Raw genomic sequence first — 16826 nt, forward strand, 5'->3', positions numbered from 1 at the left:
CCCCTGGAGAAGGAAATGGCAACCCACTCCATTATTCTTGCCTGGAGAGTCCCCTCGACAGAGGAGCCTAGCAGGCTACAATTCATGGGTCACAAGAGTCGGACACGACTCAGCGACAAAACCACCACAGTAGGTGCTCAATAAAGTGATGTTGGAAAAGTCAACGAGGCCAAGATGGAGCTCACACATGGGTAGCAGGAAGAGTTCTGAGTTCTAGAAACTCTCAATGACTTTTGCAATTGGTTTGGTAGGTCATCCAGGCACTAATCTTTTCTAACACTTACCTAAAGGAAGACGGATCAAAGACATTTCACACAGTGAATGCACGTCTTTGAACTTCCTGAAGTTGACTGGGTGGAGGCCCTACCGTTTTAGGTTGGCACGTTAACGCGGCACCTGCAATTTCCGCCCTTCTCTTTCCTCTCTTCCTGGCTCCCGGTCCCTGTTCTTCGCCCCGCCCGCGGCCCACCGCCCGCTGGGTCAACCCGGGCCCTGGGAACAGCACGTTGCCCTCTCAGGAGAAAACAGGTAATCACGTTTTAAACCACGGAAGCATGAGGTCTCTAAGTGAAAGCTTTATTTTGGACAGGAAAAATTCAACCTACAAAAAACGAGGAAATACACTCAAACCTCTTTGCCTCCTGTCATGTTATGGCCTCCAGGGCCCCCTCAAAGCCTCCACCTAAGGACGCCGTCTTTCCCTCTCAGAGGCTGAAGGCCTCTTCCCAGGCCTCACCTCCCGCCAGCTCCGCCCGCCACACCTCACTCCCACTTGGTGCCCACCCATTGTCCCCTCGCAGCTGTCACTGCGCACTGATGCCCCAGCCCCGATTGGCAAAACCAACTGGTGGCTCAGCCCACGTACTGGGACCGGACGCCTCCCTCTATCCCGAGCCTTAAAAGGCCTCCAGGCGCAGTCCCTGAGGCTGCAGGTAAAGGGGCGGCAGCGGAAAGGAGATAGGGAGGGGCCGCGCGCCCCGATCGCCCCGCCCGGCGTGTGTGTTGGGGGAAGCTGGGGGGCTAGCGCGCCACATCGCCCCTCCCCGACCCTTTGACCGTGCCCCCCACCCCCAACTCCAGATCATAATGCCAGCGCCGAGGAGCCGCTCTCGTAATCTAGCCCTCCGGATGGCCCCGGGGGGCAGTTGCCGCCGCAAAGCACGGAGGGCGGGGCGGGCCAGGCGGATGGGAGGGGGTGGGGGGAGTGTGAAAGGTCCCGGATGTTGCCGAACGGGCGCCCCTTCTTGAGGGAGTAACTGGCGCAGGCGCAGAAGGGTCGTACGAACCCTAAGTGGGGGTGGGGGAAAATTGCCTCCCGGCTGGTTTTGGGGGAGCGAGCCGGAGAAGGGTTGCGGGGGATCCGTGGGGAAGGCGAGGGAAACGGTGGGGATACTGGTGACCAGAAGAAGAAAAAAAGAGCTTTCTGTTCGGGCACCCTCAGGACAGGAGTATAGAAGTTGGAAGCCGAGAGGGCTGGGGAGGAGAGTTGGGAGCGGAGGGGACGCGCGCGCTCCTCCGCTCGCCCTCTAGCGCGGGCGGGCAGGACGGCCGCGCGCTGGGGAGCGGCGGTTGCTCTGGGCCCCCAGAGCTGTGGGCACCAATCAACGGTTGCCATAGCAGCGTTTGACGTCATCGTGCGTGTGGTGCCCCTGCTGCCGGGGCTGGTGATTGGAGGAAACCCCGTGTCTGCGGAGCGGCTGTAGCCTGTGAGCAGCGAGATCCAGGGACAGTCTCAGCCTCGCCGCTGCCGCCCAGAGACTGCTGAGCCCCGTCCGTCCGCCGCCACCTACTCCGGACACAGGTAAGGGACTCGGCCGCCACCGCCGCCGCCACCTCGCGCCGCTTCTTCCTGTCCTAGGCCAAGCATCCGAAAGCGCGGGAGCAGTCCCTGCTCCGCATCCCCTCAAGTCCCGCTCGCGCCGCGGTTGGGAGCGGCGCTGGGCTGAGGCGGAGTCTCCTCAGGCGGAGACGGGCGGCGGCTTCTCTTCCGCTGGGTTCTGGCGGGCGGCTCGCGGCCGCCTCCGGCTACTTGCTTCCGGATCGACGCCTCGGCCCGGAGGGGCGCCCGGTCTGATCCGGTCCCCGGGGGTTGGGGGGTGGGGGTGGGAAGAGCGCCCGCACGCCAGGTTTCCCCCAGGGACCCGCCCGGTCGCCGGCCTCCCGAGGGTGACCGAGGCAGCGCCGGCCGCGATCCGTTCTTTTTCGCGCCCGCCCCACCTCCCCGCAGCCCCCTCCTCCGCGCCGCCCCGCTGCCCGTTTCCGTCCGAGAGAGAATGACTCGGCGGCCGCGGGCATTGCAGTGGCGCAGGTGAGCCGCCCCCTCCCCGCCGCCCCCCGTCCCCTCCCCCCGCCTCTCCCGCCCTCTCGGCGGCGCAGCCTCCGCGCCCCGCGCTGCGGCGGCACCCACCCCTCCTCCCCAACCCGGGCGGCGGCGGCGCGGCGGCGGGAGGGTCGGACCTGGCCACGGGGCTGCGAGCCAAGGCGGCCCGGAAGCGCCCGCCAGGTAGAGCGGGGCGAGGCCGTGCTTCGGTCGAGCCGGCCCCGGGGTGGGGCCCGCCCGAGACCTCGGGCCGAATTTCCCGGGTTCCGCGGAGGGGGAGGGGGGGGGAGAACTTGAATATTCCCGGCGGGCTGGGGGGGATGGGGCTGGCTTTCTATCTCCGCGTGGAGGAGGTGGGGGGAGGGTGTTCGGAGCCCAGGTAGGGGATAGCGATGAGGGTGGGGAAGACGGGGGACCACGGGGCTCGCTCGTCCTCCCGGGGGTGGGGGGGCCTGGTAGACCTGAGGGTCCCTGCGCGCGTGTCGACCGGGACCCCGCTCGGCGGGGCGGGTGAACCCGCGCGTAACAGCCGGCGGCGGCCGGGCTCGCCTGGGTGTGGCTCGCCCCCTCCCCCACCAGCTGCAGCTGTCGGGCCCCCGGAGGCTAAAGGAGCACCCGCGGCGGCCGGTGGCGGACGGACGCCGACGGGACAGTGGGGTGTGTCCGCGGCCGGCCGCTCGTGGTTCCGCTTCTGCGGGCGGGCGGCCCCGGCGTCCGTGCCCCCGAGGCGGGCGGGCGGGCGGCTTCCCATTCCCAGCGCAGGCGGGAGCGCGCGTCTCCTCCTCGCATCCCCCCAGCCCGGGCCCCGGTGGGGGAATTAACACTAGGCAGTAGGCTGGGCTCCTTGACACAGATCCGCCATGACAAAGAGGGAGACGCGGGGGCTCGCGCGGAGGCACCAGCCTGGGCGGAGCCAAGGAGGGGGGTTGCGGCTGGCGCCGACGGTAGGGTTTGCCCTTTAAAGTCACAGACGGCCCGTTGTCGTTTCACCCACCTCGAAGTCTTCCGCCGGTGAAGGGTTAAATGGGTGCGGCGAGTCCTGGGAGCACTGCTTATTCTTTGAGAAAACTAGTCCACTTCCCCTCGTTACCGAGGGGTTTGGGAGAGGAACCTTTGTACTGGTTGTAGATAATTTTCTTTAGAAGTAGCATTAGCCTGAGAGCATTTTTTAATTTTTAGGGGGGAGAATTGGTAATTGCAAGAAAGGGGTAGGTTATGCGATAATAGATTTAGGGTTTGACATTGAAAACAGTATACTTCCTATTCAGGCTAGCTAGTTACTTGTTTAAATACAAAGGATTAGTTCCGATTTGGTTTTTTACAAAGAAATGTTTTGTGGGATTTCCCTGGGAAGGTAAAGAAAGGGAGTCAGTTCCCATAGTGAGTGACAGTGACTCCTCTGTTCATCGTAAGTCATGTACCCTTTGGGACCACTGTAGGGGGTAGTATCTTTATGTGCTGCTTTAGGATCTTTCAAAAGGATGTCTTAAGGAACAGCATAAGGGGAAGATTGAAAAGCCCAGAGCTTTAAAATGAGAAAGAATTAGGAGGTCTTGATAAGGGCAGCTTGAGTGATAATGTATGTAATTAATTTTTGACTACTAGAAACAAGGCGCATTAAGTCTGCATTTAAACTGAACAATGACATCAGAAACACTGATCATACTGGGAAGCATTTACTATCTACATATTAGTGCTCACATATAGTAAGAATCGAAGTTCCGGGACTCACGGATTTTTTTTTTTTAAGCCCATGTGCATATAACAAGGTACAGATGAATGAAGCCTTAGGGTTAGTTATTGATCCTTGGTGGTGGTTTTACAGTCACAGTATTAAAATAAGCAATACGGTCATTTCTCCCAGGAAATTGGCATGGTGATCAGCTGTTGCAAAGATCCGTGGACTTGGGGTGGGAGTGTTATCAGCTAAAATTTAAACACTTGACAAGAGCAGATACTAACAGTAATAGGACATGAATTACATTAAACGGACAGGAATCGTGATTCTGAAAGTATGGTAGTAGTATTCATAGGTGGTGTTTTCACTAAAAAAAAGCTGCTTAATTTTTGATTACCCAGTGATATTTGAAACTAGAGTTGAGATTTTGACCAAGTAACATAAGGATTGGTTTTTAAGGCAGCCTTTTTAGTCAAGTGTGCTTCAACTTTATGTGAAATTACGGATCGTGTGGACAAAGATGAGATAATGTAATTTTAGTTTTGCTAAACCGATTTTAATGGCTTTAAATGTACACTATGCACGCTGAGTATGCCACGTTTTTTCCCCCCCTGAGCATCCTTTTGTGAAGTTCCATTGAATTCCACATGTAGAGAATCTTCCATGGGTAATTAAGTTTGAAGTGTTAACATGTTTACAAAGGCTGTGATTTTTAGTCTGTTTTACTGGAAAAAATATCTAAATGCTACTTTTTTTCCCCTGCAGAACATCCAGTCATGGATAAAAACGAGCTGGTACAGAAGGCCAAACTGGCCGAGCAGGCTGAGCGATATGATGACATGGCAGCCTGCATGAAGTCTGTAACTGAGCAAGGAGCTGAATTATCCAATGAGGAGAGGAATCTTCTCTCAGTTGCTTATAAAAATGTTGTAGGAGCCCGTAGGTCATCTTGGAGGGTCGTCTCCAGTATTGAGCAAAAGACGGAAGGTGCTGAGAAAAAACAGCAGATGGCTCGAGAATACAGAGAGAAAATAGAGACCGAGCTAAGAGATATCTGCAATGATGTACTGGTGAGAAACCATTCAGTCTAGTATCATTGTAATACAGGGTTTCTGTAATGATTATCAGTTCCATTACTCTCAACTTTTTCTTTCTTTGGTTTCTCTTTTCCTTTTAAAAGTGGGGTATTGTAGATTTCCAAGTCTTTCAGAGTGTCATTACTAAAATGTTAGAACAATTGTGGTTAGATTTGTATTAAATGAATTCTGTGGTGATTATCAGTCAGCTCAGAGAGATTGGTAGTATATTTTGTTCTAATTGAAAAGGTAAAGTAATCGAATTATCATTTCAGTTGTGGTTAGAATATTTGTAGTAGTTCTAGAACTGATTTTCTTAAAAGTATATAGATGCAGAAATTTTACCTATCTTGCTTTATGTAAGATGTAGTAGACATTGTAGACCTAGTAGCCTTCCCTGGTTAGCCACTGAAATGTTAATATAATGTCAGCCATGCAGAAAACTGGCTTAACAGTTGTTTTTGCCTTTCTGCATTTAAGTGTTGGAAGTCAATTTTGAATGATGACAACCACATTAAAAGATAATGAAAAACTCAAAGCTTGATTTTCCAGGTTCAGTCAAGAAGCATTTTAAGAATTCAGTGTCTACTCCATTGAAGCACTGCTTCTCTAAATAGCTTAAAAGACTTGAACATTACATTTTGGTTAATTTTAAAATTTTCTTACAAATGGCGACTTTCTGTGCCAGAAAAGTTGAAATATAGGAATAAGTTGGTGGATAGTGCAACCGTTTAGCATGTAACAACGTGTGTACACTAACACTTTCATTTTTTAATGAACTGGGAGTTAATATTTAAAATGGGTTTAACTAAATGATTACTCTTACATTGCAAATGGGTACTCTTAAATACACATGGGTCTCTGTTTGACAGGGCTCTGGTATACAGAGGCTGAATCCCATTTCCTCTGAAAATGCAGCTGCACTTCTTACTATTTGAATCTTGTTCATGGAAGAAGTACTATAACAAGCAATATAGAATTATTTCTGATGGGGGTTTGGAGTTTTTGTTAAAATTGTAATGGTATTATGATTCCTTTACAGTAGTCTAACGCTGATGGAATAGCTTCAGTTCCTAAATTAAGAGTGTTTTTCTCAAATGATAATTTACTTTAAACTGTCTTTTTAAAGAAGAATAACGTTTTCTATCTTTATGTGGGCTACAGTCTTCTCGTGTGGTATCTATTTTGTGGGTAGTTTTTGATTGCTTACTTGAAATCTTTACATTGATAGCTATCATTCATTTCTAAAATGAGAAGGGAGTTCTATGCTTTTATCGAGACTCAATGACAAATGCTTATCTTATGCTTTGCTAATGTAATAAAAATATTTAAAATTTGAAAATACCATGTTTCCCTATAATAAAATACTATTGGACTTTTCCCCACCTTCCTTGCTCTGTTTACTGGTAAGAACCTGAGTGTGTTATTAAATTTTGTTCCCTCTAATGTTTTTCCCCCAGTTATTATACCTGATAGATTAAATAATTAAGAGTTTTATTATTTCCCTTAAGACAAAAGTCAGTTTTAGGAATAAAAGGGGATGTGGTAACATTCATCCTATACTAACAGCTTATTTGCAATTCCAGGTAGGTATTTGCATGTTTTCCACACAAAAAGTATAAAAGCTCCCGTCATTGTGAGACTTTTCCTAGGAAAAGACTGTAGCAGTTTTAGCATTACTTTCCTTATCAAGGAAAAAAAATACTGCATTGGATCAGTGGGTGAGAATATCTGGATTAATCTCTGAATAGCTTTTCCTGTTGAAATGATTATTAAGGGAGTTTGATACTGGTTGCTGATCACTATGTTGTTCTCCTGCAGAATAGCACACTGGCTTCGCATCAAGTCTAAATGAAATTTCCAGTTCGAAAGTATAAATGAAATTTCCACTTTGAAAGTATAGATAAATGAAAGTTTAATTGTTTTACTATATAAAAGGCTCGGAGAATTCTAAAGCTTTTCTTCCAGCCTTAGTCTTTTCAGAAGTGAAGCTCCATTAGTGATCTTTGCATGGCTCATCCCTCCTAATATATAGTAGATACTCAAATTATTTGTTAAGTAAATGAGCTTTTGGGTTCTTTTGAAAAAGAGGTGGAACTAGGTCAGCAGTACGGCTAATTTTCCAAGGCCTTTTCTGTTTCAACTTGGGGAAACTTGGATATTTACAGATACTGTGATTCTTTACAGGCAGGCTTCTTTTCCCGATCTTTCTTCAAACAGGTCCTGTTGACTCGGGAAACATCTTGCATAAAATTCCTTTTCTCCTTTTAAGTAAAATGGAAGAATAAAGTCTAGCAGAACTGTTACATCTCCTAGAGAAAAAAAGGATTTGACCTGATTTGCTTGATAATTAGTGAACGTGTGCCCAATTATATCTCAATATCTTATATAATAAAAACGTAACCAGTTGTAATTTTTATTGCTCTAGTTTTTTCTTTGACTTTTAATTGGAGAAAAATAAGCAGATAATTGCTTTTCAGAATTGATATTATTGGCTGATAGCATCATTGATGAACCAGACTTCATTGTTCTATACTGCCTAAAAAAATATTCTTTGTCTTCCTATTAGTAGGAACTAACCTCCATGGTTCAAAGTTTCTCTGAAGAGCTCTTTACTCTTATTAGGTTATTGCCATTCTAGTTACATGTACTTATCAAGTGTTTGTTTAATTTATACTATTTACTAAGCAGTGAAAGAGCAGGGACTGTGTTACTTTGTACAGAAGTTTTAGAGCATTACTGAAGAACATGGTCACCGGCCTTATTCTTCACAACATGAACTTCTCTTTATGCGAAATTATGGTTCTCTTCTTTGTGTTGTTAAATTTGAAATTGCAGTATGTGAACTAATGCAGTCAGCCTTTTCTAGCAGATCTTAGACCAAATGTTCTTGTGTCAGTGGGGGAAGGGGTTGATACCTCTTCTGCCTAAAGTCACAAGAAGCCAAAAATTAGGTAGTTTTATTTTGAAGATGATGAAATGTAAAATGAAATAAGCATATGCATACTAGGTTGTACCTAATTCAAACTCAATAATATAACGGCCTAAAAAGAGCAAGTTTTGAGTCGTAACTAGTGTTACCTTTAAATGGCTGGGTGACCTGAAGATATTAGTCATCAGAGAAAACTGAGCTCAGTTAAATGGGAATAATACCTACCCCATAGGACTGCTGTGGAGAAAATCAGATAGAGAGAGCTCTTAGTGCCCCATTTATCTCAGTTTGGGGCTTCTCTTTAAAGCAGTGAAAGTGAAGTCACTCAGTCGTGTCTGACTCTTTGCGACCCCATGGACTGTAGCCTACCAGGCTCCTCCCTCCATAGGATTCTCCAGGCAAGAGTACTGGAGTGGGTTGCCATTTACTTCTCCAGGGGATCTTCCGGACCCAGGGATTGAACCCGGGTCTCCTGCATTAAAGCAGTGAGAGTAGTACAAACCTGCCTATAAGTTAATAGAGGTCTCTTTAACTTGGGAATCTAAGAATGAAATTTAAAAGATCCAAGAAACCTTAAAAATTCTTTGTCTTTCAAGGACAGAGGCCCATACTGCCCAGCAAGTTTTCAAAGGTTTCATTTTAAGAATTGAAAGCCACTGGAATAAGTTAAAGAATGGCTTCCTTATTAGGACATGAATTAGTAAAATCGTGAGTCTGTCATTTATAACAGTTGGCAACAATATTTGTTGTGTGATTCAGTTAACTTGTCTGAGTTCCATTTTATTATGCTTCTCTACATTTTTAAGGTGTTGTTGCTGGGCACTGGTTTTTATCTCCATAGAACTGCCATTAAGCAGGAGCAAGCTGGGAAGTGCCTTGGGCTTTAAAAACTGCTATATAAGTGTTTTAAGTTGAAAATCACTAGACAATTCATTTATTGGAATAAGGGCTTCTCAAAAGAATTGTGCAGTGTTATATTCATTTTCTTGACTGTGTATTTACATGTTTTTGTCAAATAACTGTTTTTGGTATGTTTCAAAGTACACAGACCTTACATGACATAGGAGATAGCAGCAATCCCTTCCAGGAAGAAGGACATTGGACAGTCTTTTGGTAATAAAATTCAGCAGTCTTTTTAAGAGTTTTCTTGGTAACAGTTAACTGTTGTACCTGATGAGGTAGTTTGTATATTTGGAAAGTCTGAGGTGTATGAAATGTAAAGGAAAGAAACATTGGAAAGACAGGTGTTTACTATTTGGTGGGAAGGGGAAGAATAACAGCTTGGTCAAGAGCAACAGGTTACCTATCCTTTTTCAGCCTAGCAATACTTAATATAATAATGAAGTCTTTCCTGCCTGTTCTAGAAAGAGATACAGATGACTTGGAGAAGTTTAGTGATGAGATGAGCTGTGAAGATAGTTAAAAGTGAACTAAGGAATAGATTACAGAATTGAAAATTGAAATTCAAAAAGAAAATTAAGAAAAATCTTAAAAGTAGAGGAGAACATGTACACTTAAGAACTCTTCGACTCTTCTGATATTGCCCAAGAAAGAGGAAGAAATTGTATTCAGCCCCAGCAGAGGCATTTGAATTAGAGAGGTCGGGAAATAAGATACCTAGAGTGTCTTTATAGTTTACCAAGAGTAATTTTGCTTTTCAGTTTTTCTTCTAAAAACACCCAATTTGGGGACTTCTCTGGTGGTCCAATGGTTAAGACTCCGCACTTCAAATGCAGGGGGTGAAGGTTCACATCCTTGTTGGGGAACTAAGATCCCACATGTTTTGCAGGGTGTGGCCAAAAATTAAATGCCCAGCTTTATGAGTAAAAAAATCTTACGATAACATCTGTCAGTAGTGGTACAGTAGAAGATCCTAGTTAGTTGGTTAATTGAAAAGTAGTTCAAATGTGTTCCTACTTGTTCTAAACATTTTCAGTTAAAACAAATGTGTGTGTTCATTTGCGCATTTCTAGTGCGGAGCTAAGACCTTTTCTTTGAATGTGCATAGACCTACGGTTTGAAAATAACTTACTAGCCACCCCTAAAAGAAACGCAACCTTTACAAAATGTAATTTGAGTTTACATAGTAGAGTAAGAACTTAAAAGCTAAAAGAAAATAATCAGAATTTTTCTAATCTTTCAATTGTTTGGATAACCCAAGTGATACATGTGTGTGTCTCCTTTAAAAATAGTCATTTCAAAACATTCATTGTAATTGCATTAGAAATGCTTCTTTTCATACTTAAATTTGATAACAAAAATAGCATAGCATTTTAAGTAATTATATCCAAGTATAATGGCGTAGCTTGGGGAACAAATACAGGGCTCAGTAATGGTATAACTGCTGATAGAAACTAAAGGGGGTTTCAGAGAGTAGCTGAAAAATGTATGTGAATATTTAGCCCAAAGATAAAACGACATGGGCATTATTGGTGTTTGCCTAGGAATGAAAAAGGCCTGGCATAAAGCCAGTCTGTTAAGTGAGGTTTGGTTAATCCAGCAAATTAAGTGATGGTTCATTCTGTCAGTGCATTAGGTGGAAACAGTTGCTTTATTCAAAAGCCTTTGCAGTAATTTTGCAAGAGATGAGATTAGGAAGAGAGAGAGGGTGCTGGTTAAAGCATGAAGGGGTCAATTATGTTATAAATCAATGAATGTGGGACTTAATGGCCTTGCAAAAACTTGACCCAAAGGAAGTGATGCCAGATTTTACCTCTTCCAAGACATGCAAAAATAGTTGTGCTTTTATAAAGAAAATCAGAGCTAAGTTTCCCCTACTAACATCAGAAGCAGATTTTCAGTGCCCTCCATCATAGCTATAATCATTTAAGTATTAACTTTGGGTTTTTTGGAAGTGGGGCTTTAACTTTGGAAAGACATAGGGTTCCCCCCACCCCCCCCATAAATACAATTTGCTGTTGACTAGTTTCTCAGTTGTGTCCAACTGTTTTGCGACCCATGGACTGTACAGCCCGCCAGGCTCCTTTGTCTGTTGGATTTCTCAGGCAAGAATACTGGAGTGGTTTGCCATTTCCTCCTCAAGTGGATCTTCCCAACCCAAGGATTGAACCGGTATCTTCTGCATTGCAAGAGGAAGTCAAAATTATGGGTGTTCTCATGTCAGTTAAGCTCAGAAAAACTTAATGTAGTCCACTGAAATGCTAATAGGCCTTAGAATTTTAATTCCTGAGATAATCCCTATTGTGATTTCATCCTGATTTCCATCTCTCTTTATTGCGGTTTTGCATTGAGTATAAACACTGCTCTTCAGGGAGGTTTTTTTTCCTTCTCTTTTTTGGTATGTATTTACTGGGTTGCCTCAGGTCTTAGTTGTGTCATGTAGGATCTTGGTTGCAGTGTGCAGGATATGTCGTTGGGGCACATGGGCTCCTTTCCAGCAGTGGTGTGTGGGCTTTAGAGTGTGGAGCTTAGTTGTCTGTTGACACGTGGGCATTTAGTTCCCTGACCAGGTATCAAACCAACTTGCCCTGCATTGGAAGATAGATTCTTGAGCACTGAACCTCTGCTGTCAATGTCAGTGTGCTGCAGTCAGGAGCTTCCTCTTCCTTTTGAAACTACCTATTCTTTCTAACCTCTTAATTTTTAGCACATTTTCTAGACTTTTAACAATGACATCTTGGACTCACCTTTGAGTTCTTTTTCTAATTGCAAGTTAATTGCTGTGTTGGCTGCATCATTGTAAAGAGTTGGTTCTCAACTCTTTACATTCATGTTGATACTCATTTGTATGATACATTTCCTGTGGGTAGTACCCAGGATTATTTGCCACTCCCATTTTACTAGTAATTCTATCCTTTACTCTCCCACTCATATGCATATTGGCAAGAAAGTGATGTTGTAAGAATAAACTTGACCTAATTTTAATGGACAGAAGCTAAGTTATAAACTTTATATTGCTAGTGGTGGTCATTCACTTGAACTTATCTTTACTGTTCTTTTCCCAGTTCTGTGCTGCATACAGATAGCTCTTTCTCTTATCTTTTTATAAAACAAAAAGAATTCCTTCTGTGCCTTTGGCTCTTGTTTGGTCTACTTGTCCCTGATACAAGCCATTGCCAATTTCCATCTTTGTGGCCTGAGGGTTTCTTTACTCTGATTGGTACAAAAGCAATTGTGGTTTCAGACAGTGAATTTTAAATAACTATAACTAGGTTCAAACACATCTTTTTTAATCAAAATAGGAACCATTACAACCAACACATTTCTGCCAACAGAGGAAAGTTTTTGTTTATTCCTATAGCTTAAAAATCTGCTTCATTATTCGATGAACTCTTGGAAAGCTTTTTCTGCCTCCTGCTGGTCATGGAAATGTTTCTCCTGCAAAAAGTTGTCAAGATGCTTTGAAGAAATGATAGTTGGTGAGAGTTCAGGTGAATATGGTGGACGAGGCAAAACGTAGTAGTCATAGCCCAATTTATTCAACCTTTAAAGTGTTGGTTGTGCGACATTGGGTCGGTCGGGTGTTACTGTGGAGAAGAATTGGGCCCATTCTATTGATCAGTGCCGGCTGCAGGCGTGGCAGTTTTTGATGCATCTCATTGATTCCTGAGCAGACTTCTCAGATATGATGGTCTTGCTGGGATTCAGAGAACTGTAGTGTATCACACCAGCAGCAGACCACCAAACAATGACCATAACCTTTTTTGGTGCAAATTTGTGTTTGGGAGGTGCTTTGGAGCTTTTTCTCAGTCTAGCCACTGATGTAGTTGTCATTGGTTGTCATAAAATCTACTTTTTGTTGCACGTCACTATCAGATGAAAAAATGATTCATTTAGAATAAGAGAAGACAACACTTCAAAACGACGACTTTTTGATTTTCGGTCAGCTCATGAGGCACCCACTTACTGAGCTTTTTCACCTTTCCAGTTTGCTTCAAATCTCGAACGACTGTAGGATGGTGGATGTTGAGTTCTTGAGCAACTTCCTATGCAGTTGTAAGGGGATCAGCTTCAATGACTGGCCATTACCCTCCTCATCTTCACGGCTCTCACGTCCTGTGTAAAATTGCTTGACCCGCTGGTGCACTGTACCTTTGTTAGCAGTTTCTGGGCCAAATGCATTGTTGTCAGTTGTCTCTGCTCCTTTACCACCCATTTTGAACTTGAATTTAAAAATCGCTGTAATTTGCTTTTTGTCTAACATTTCTGCAGTCTAAAATAGAAAGTAATGTCATTAGCAAAAAAAAAAAAAAAACATAAAGCAGGAAATGCGCATGAATATAATGTATAAAATAACCACATTTACTTTAAGAATGTATTCAGTACCAAAGTTCCAACAATGCAAAGCTGCAACTACTTTTGCACCAAATAACTCTTTAATCTTGATGTCTAAGTTGTTTTTGAGTTTAGGATTGGCTCTATTCCTTTATTCCCCTTAAAAGCAGGACCATTGACATTTGTATTTAATTTGTAAAACACACTGCAGGAATATGATATGCTTAATATTTAGATGGCACAAGTTTGAATTTGGCTTGGGAAAAATGGCATGCTTAGCCACCACATTCTTATCAGTTACCATTGTACTAAGTACGTTTCTTTGCAACAGGTCGTTCTCCATTTTATTCTCTAGTGAGCATTTCCCTGTAATAACGAAAAACTTGTATCTGTAAAAATTGCTATACAATTGCAGTTTGTCATTGATGACAGTTTTGCATTTTCTGTTAACATATCACATAAGTAGTAGTGTGCTATAAAATAGTTTTATATCTTGGCAGATTTCACTAATTTTATTCTGTTGACATTCGTTTGCTATAGTATGGGTCTTGGGGACAGCAGAGCATGGATGAAATATAGTTGACATGTTAGCAGTGTGGTTCTGTTGATGACACGTTCATGTTTGTTTTTATTGGAATAGATTAGTAAAAGAGTTTACCATATAATCTTTTTCTTAGTTTCTTGCAACAGAATTTGTGAGCTTTCTTTTGTTCTCCTCCAAATAAAAATATGGTTATAACAGATGACAAAGAAAGAACATAAAGATAGTCCAAATGTCAATTTATAGAGTTAAATAAGTCAAGCTAAGACTTGGTCCGAATGGTTGACTTATATGCATGTTCATTCTTTTAAAACCAGGAGCCCCAGGAATGCCCAATTTTTGTAGTATAGGGATTTGACTGACTTGAATTGGCTTAACGAGTTGGACAACATTAGAGAAGTTAGAAATGTTTTAGTGGAAGTTAACTTCTGTCTTGCAAACAAGTTGGGGGATCTAGGAGTTCTTTCAAATTAACAGTATTACCAAGGAACCCAGTGGTGAGTTGAATGTTTCTCATCCAGGTGATTAAATATAAGTGTGTTTCTGAGATAGACCTGCTTCTCTTGTTGATTCAAGACTTGTGAATTGTCAGATCATAATTATTTTTGCTTCTTAAAACACACATTAAAAATCGTTGCCCAGAATTTCAAAGGAATACTTGAACTACATTGAACCCGGGGGCACTTGGTAAATATCCTACTCAAAACACATTACCTTCAAAATGTTATTCTGGGAAATGGACAGTTGAGGACATTGATTTATGTAGGTAAGTTGTAGTTTACTTAGAACAGGGAAGTTCTCAAGTCAATAATTTGATGAGTATTTTTCTGTTGTGTTGAGAATAGATGTTTATGACATCAGAAGAATCATGCTCTTGTAATGACCTTTCCTTTCAGTTTCCTCTGATAGTTTCCACCTGATGAGACAGCATTATCATCAAACTTAATTGGATCATAAGGATAAGACTTGAAGAATAATCTTGTGTAACATTTCTAAAAATGTAAACTGCTGCTTCACTTTAAAAGGGTGACATAGCCTAGCACAGTCTACATAGACCTTGGTGGTTTGAATTTTCTTTAATTCATTTTTTATGACTTCGGGCAAGTGTTTCATATCTGTGACTTTTGTTTCCACATATTCAAAATGGAAATGATAATAGCATCTACCTGTAGGGTATTTTATGTAGAGTTAATACATCTCTGTGTTGATATTAAATAGCAAATAATACTGCTTACCTTCTCTGATAGCACTTTTGTGCTTCTTTGTTATCACTGCATTGAGGCTTTGTTTATTGGATATTAAATTTAAGAGAAAGTTAATAAGTTTAATATTTATTGATTACCTGCTATTTTATAAGCTGTGTGCTATAAAGAAAAACATAAATATAAAAAGTCTCTACTCAACACTGTCCGATAGTGGGATGTTGCTGTATTAACACGGGGAGCCCAGCCTGCACTCTGATGACCTAGGGGGTGGGATGGGGGAGGGGAGGGAGGCCCACCGGGGAGGGGATATATGTATGGTTATGGCTGATTGACGTTGCCCTATGGCAGAAACCAACAAACGTTAAAAAGTAAAATTAAAAAATAATACTAACCGGGAAAAAAGCCTCTGTTCATAAAAAATCTCAGCAACCCAGAGGGGAAAGTGCTGTGTTGGTCAAATTCAGAAGAACTGGTCTTCAGCCTTCTATTTTAAAAGTGGCTGATAAAATCTGGTCCCACTAGGGAGCTGTACATAATATACAACGTGCATGTGCAAGTTTTAAAAACACTATAAAAGAGTTTTTTTTTTTTTTAAATAAAACATCCTTTGTGATGGAAATACTGGGAAATGGAGCTTTGACTGGTGAGAAACTTCAGCCCACATCAACATTAATGCCAGCTCTGAAAAGGGCTCTGGGGAAGGGGAGAAGGAAAACCCCCTAGTGTCCGTTTTAGCAGTTACCAATCAATACTCAGTAAGTTCTTTTTGGTATGTTTTACCATCTTAATTTTTAGGAGGTACATTTTGAATCTGGCATTATCAAATTTCTTGTTGATATGCTAAAACTTATATGGTGCAGATTTACCGGTTCTTACTAATGGAAAATGCATTCAGTTAAGTGACTGGTCAGAGTCCTGTATAATTCCATCCTTGAAGTTAAGCAACTCTGCCCATTCATAGCAGTGTGACCTTATCATTCACAGAACACCTAAAATCTTACTTTGTGCCAACATTGCACAGAAAGTCAAAAAGTGTACAGATACCAGCGTAATCAGTTCATGTGTGCGTGCGTGAGTGTGTGTGTGTGTGTGTGTGTGTGTCTGTGTTAGTTGCTTCAACATATCTGACTCTTTGCAACTGCATGGTCTATCCATGGAATTCTCCAGGCAAGATTACTGGAGTGGGTAGCCATTCCCTTCTTCAGGGGAATCTTCCTGACCCAGAGATCAAACCTCGGTATTCTGCATTGCAGGCCCATTCTTTACCAGCTGAACTACCAGGGGAGCCCCAAATCAGTTCTTGACACCACCTAATTCTCTAGCAGTTTTGGTGGAGCACTTTTGGAAGCAACTGATGAAGTTGTAATTGAAAAGAAAGCAATCCAGCCACAAGAGGGAGTAAGAAGAATTTCCAAATTGATGGGCCTTTTATCTCAACGAAAATAGCCGCTTTCTTTTCACTCTCTTTCCCCAAAGTGAAAGTTTGGGGAAATTCTCTGTGCACAAGGGAATTGTGCAATACCAGAATTTTGACCTTCTACATTGTGCTGTTGAAATAAATTTCATATTGAGGATATTTAAAATGACATTTGTGGGGCTTCTGAGTTTTTAAATTGAATAATAAATTGGGAGGTGAATTTTATTGAATCAGTGGATTTTAGGCTTAAAGGAGCATCTGCCCTACCTGTTTTTTTCATTTTCATAGATCAAGATGCTGAAGCACAACAAGATGTCTAGTTGCTTGACTTGAATGTGTGTTTGTTAATCTAGGAGAGATCCAGTTGCATTTAATTTGCAGAGAGTGACCACTTTTTGTTTCATTGGAATTTCACGTATTTG

General features: G+C 42.9%; 1 protein-coding gene across 3 annotated transcripts in view; it reads left to right on the plus strand.

The window, feature by feature from the left end:
- Positions 1-1699: 1699 nt before the first annotated feature.
- YWHAZ (tyrosine 3-monooxygenase/tryptophan 5-monooxygenase activation protein zeta) overlaps positions 1700-16826 on the plus strand; it is a 34740-nt gene continuing 19613 nt past the window's right edge. The window contains exons 1-2 of one of the 3 annotated variants that reach the window (XM_025001429.2): positions 1700-2308; positions 4764-5068. In XM_025001429.2, coding sequence (XP_024857197.1) covers positions 4775-5068 — 294 coding nt within the window. In that variant the 5' untranslated portion in view covers positions 1700-2308; positions 4764-4774. 3 annotated transcript variants of the gene reach the window in all.

Source organism: Bos taurus, chromosome 14, assembly GCF_002263795.3.
Source record: "Bos taurus isolate L1 Dominette 01449 registration number 42190680 breed Hereford chromosome 14, ARS-UCD2.0, whole genome shotgun sequence".
Taxonomy (NCBI): Eukaryota; Metazoa; Chordata; class Mammalia; order Artiodactyla; family Bovidae; genus Bos; species Bos taurus.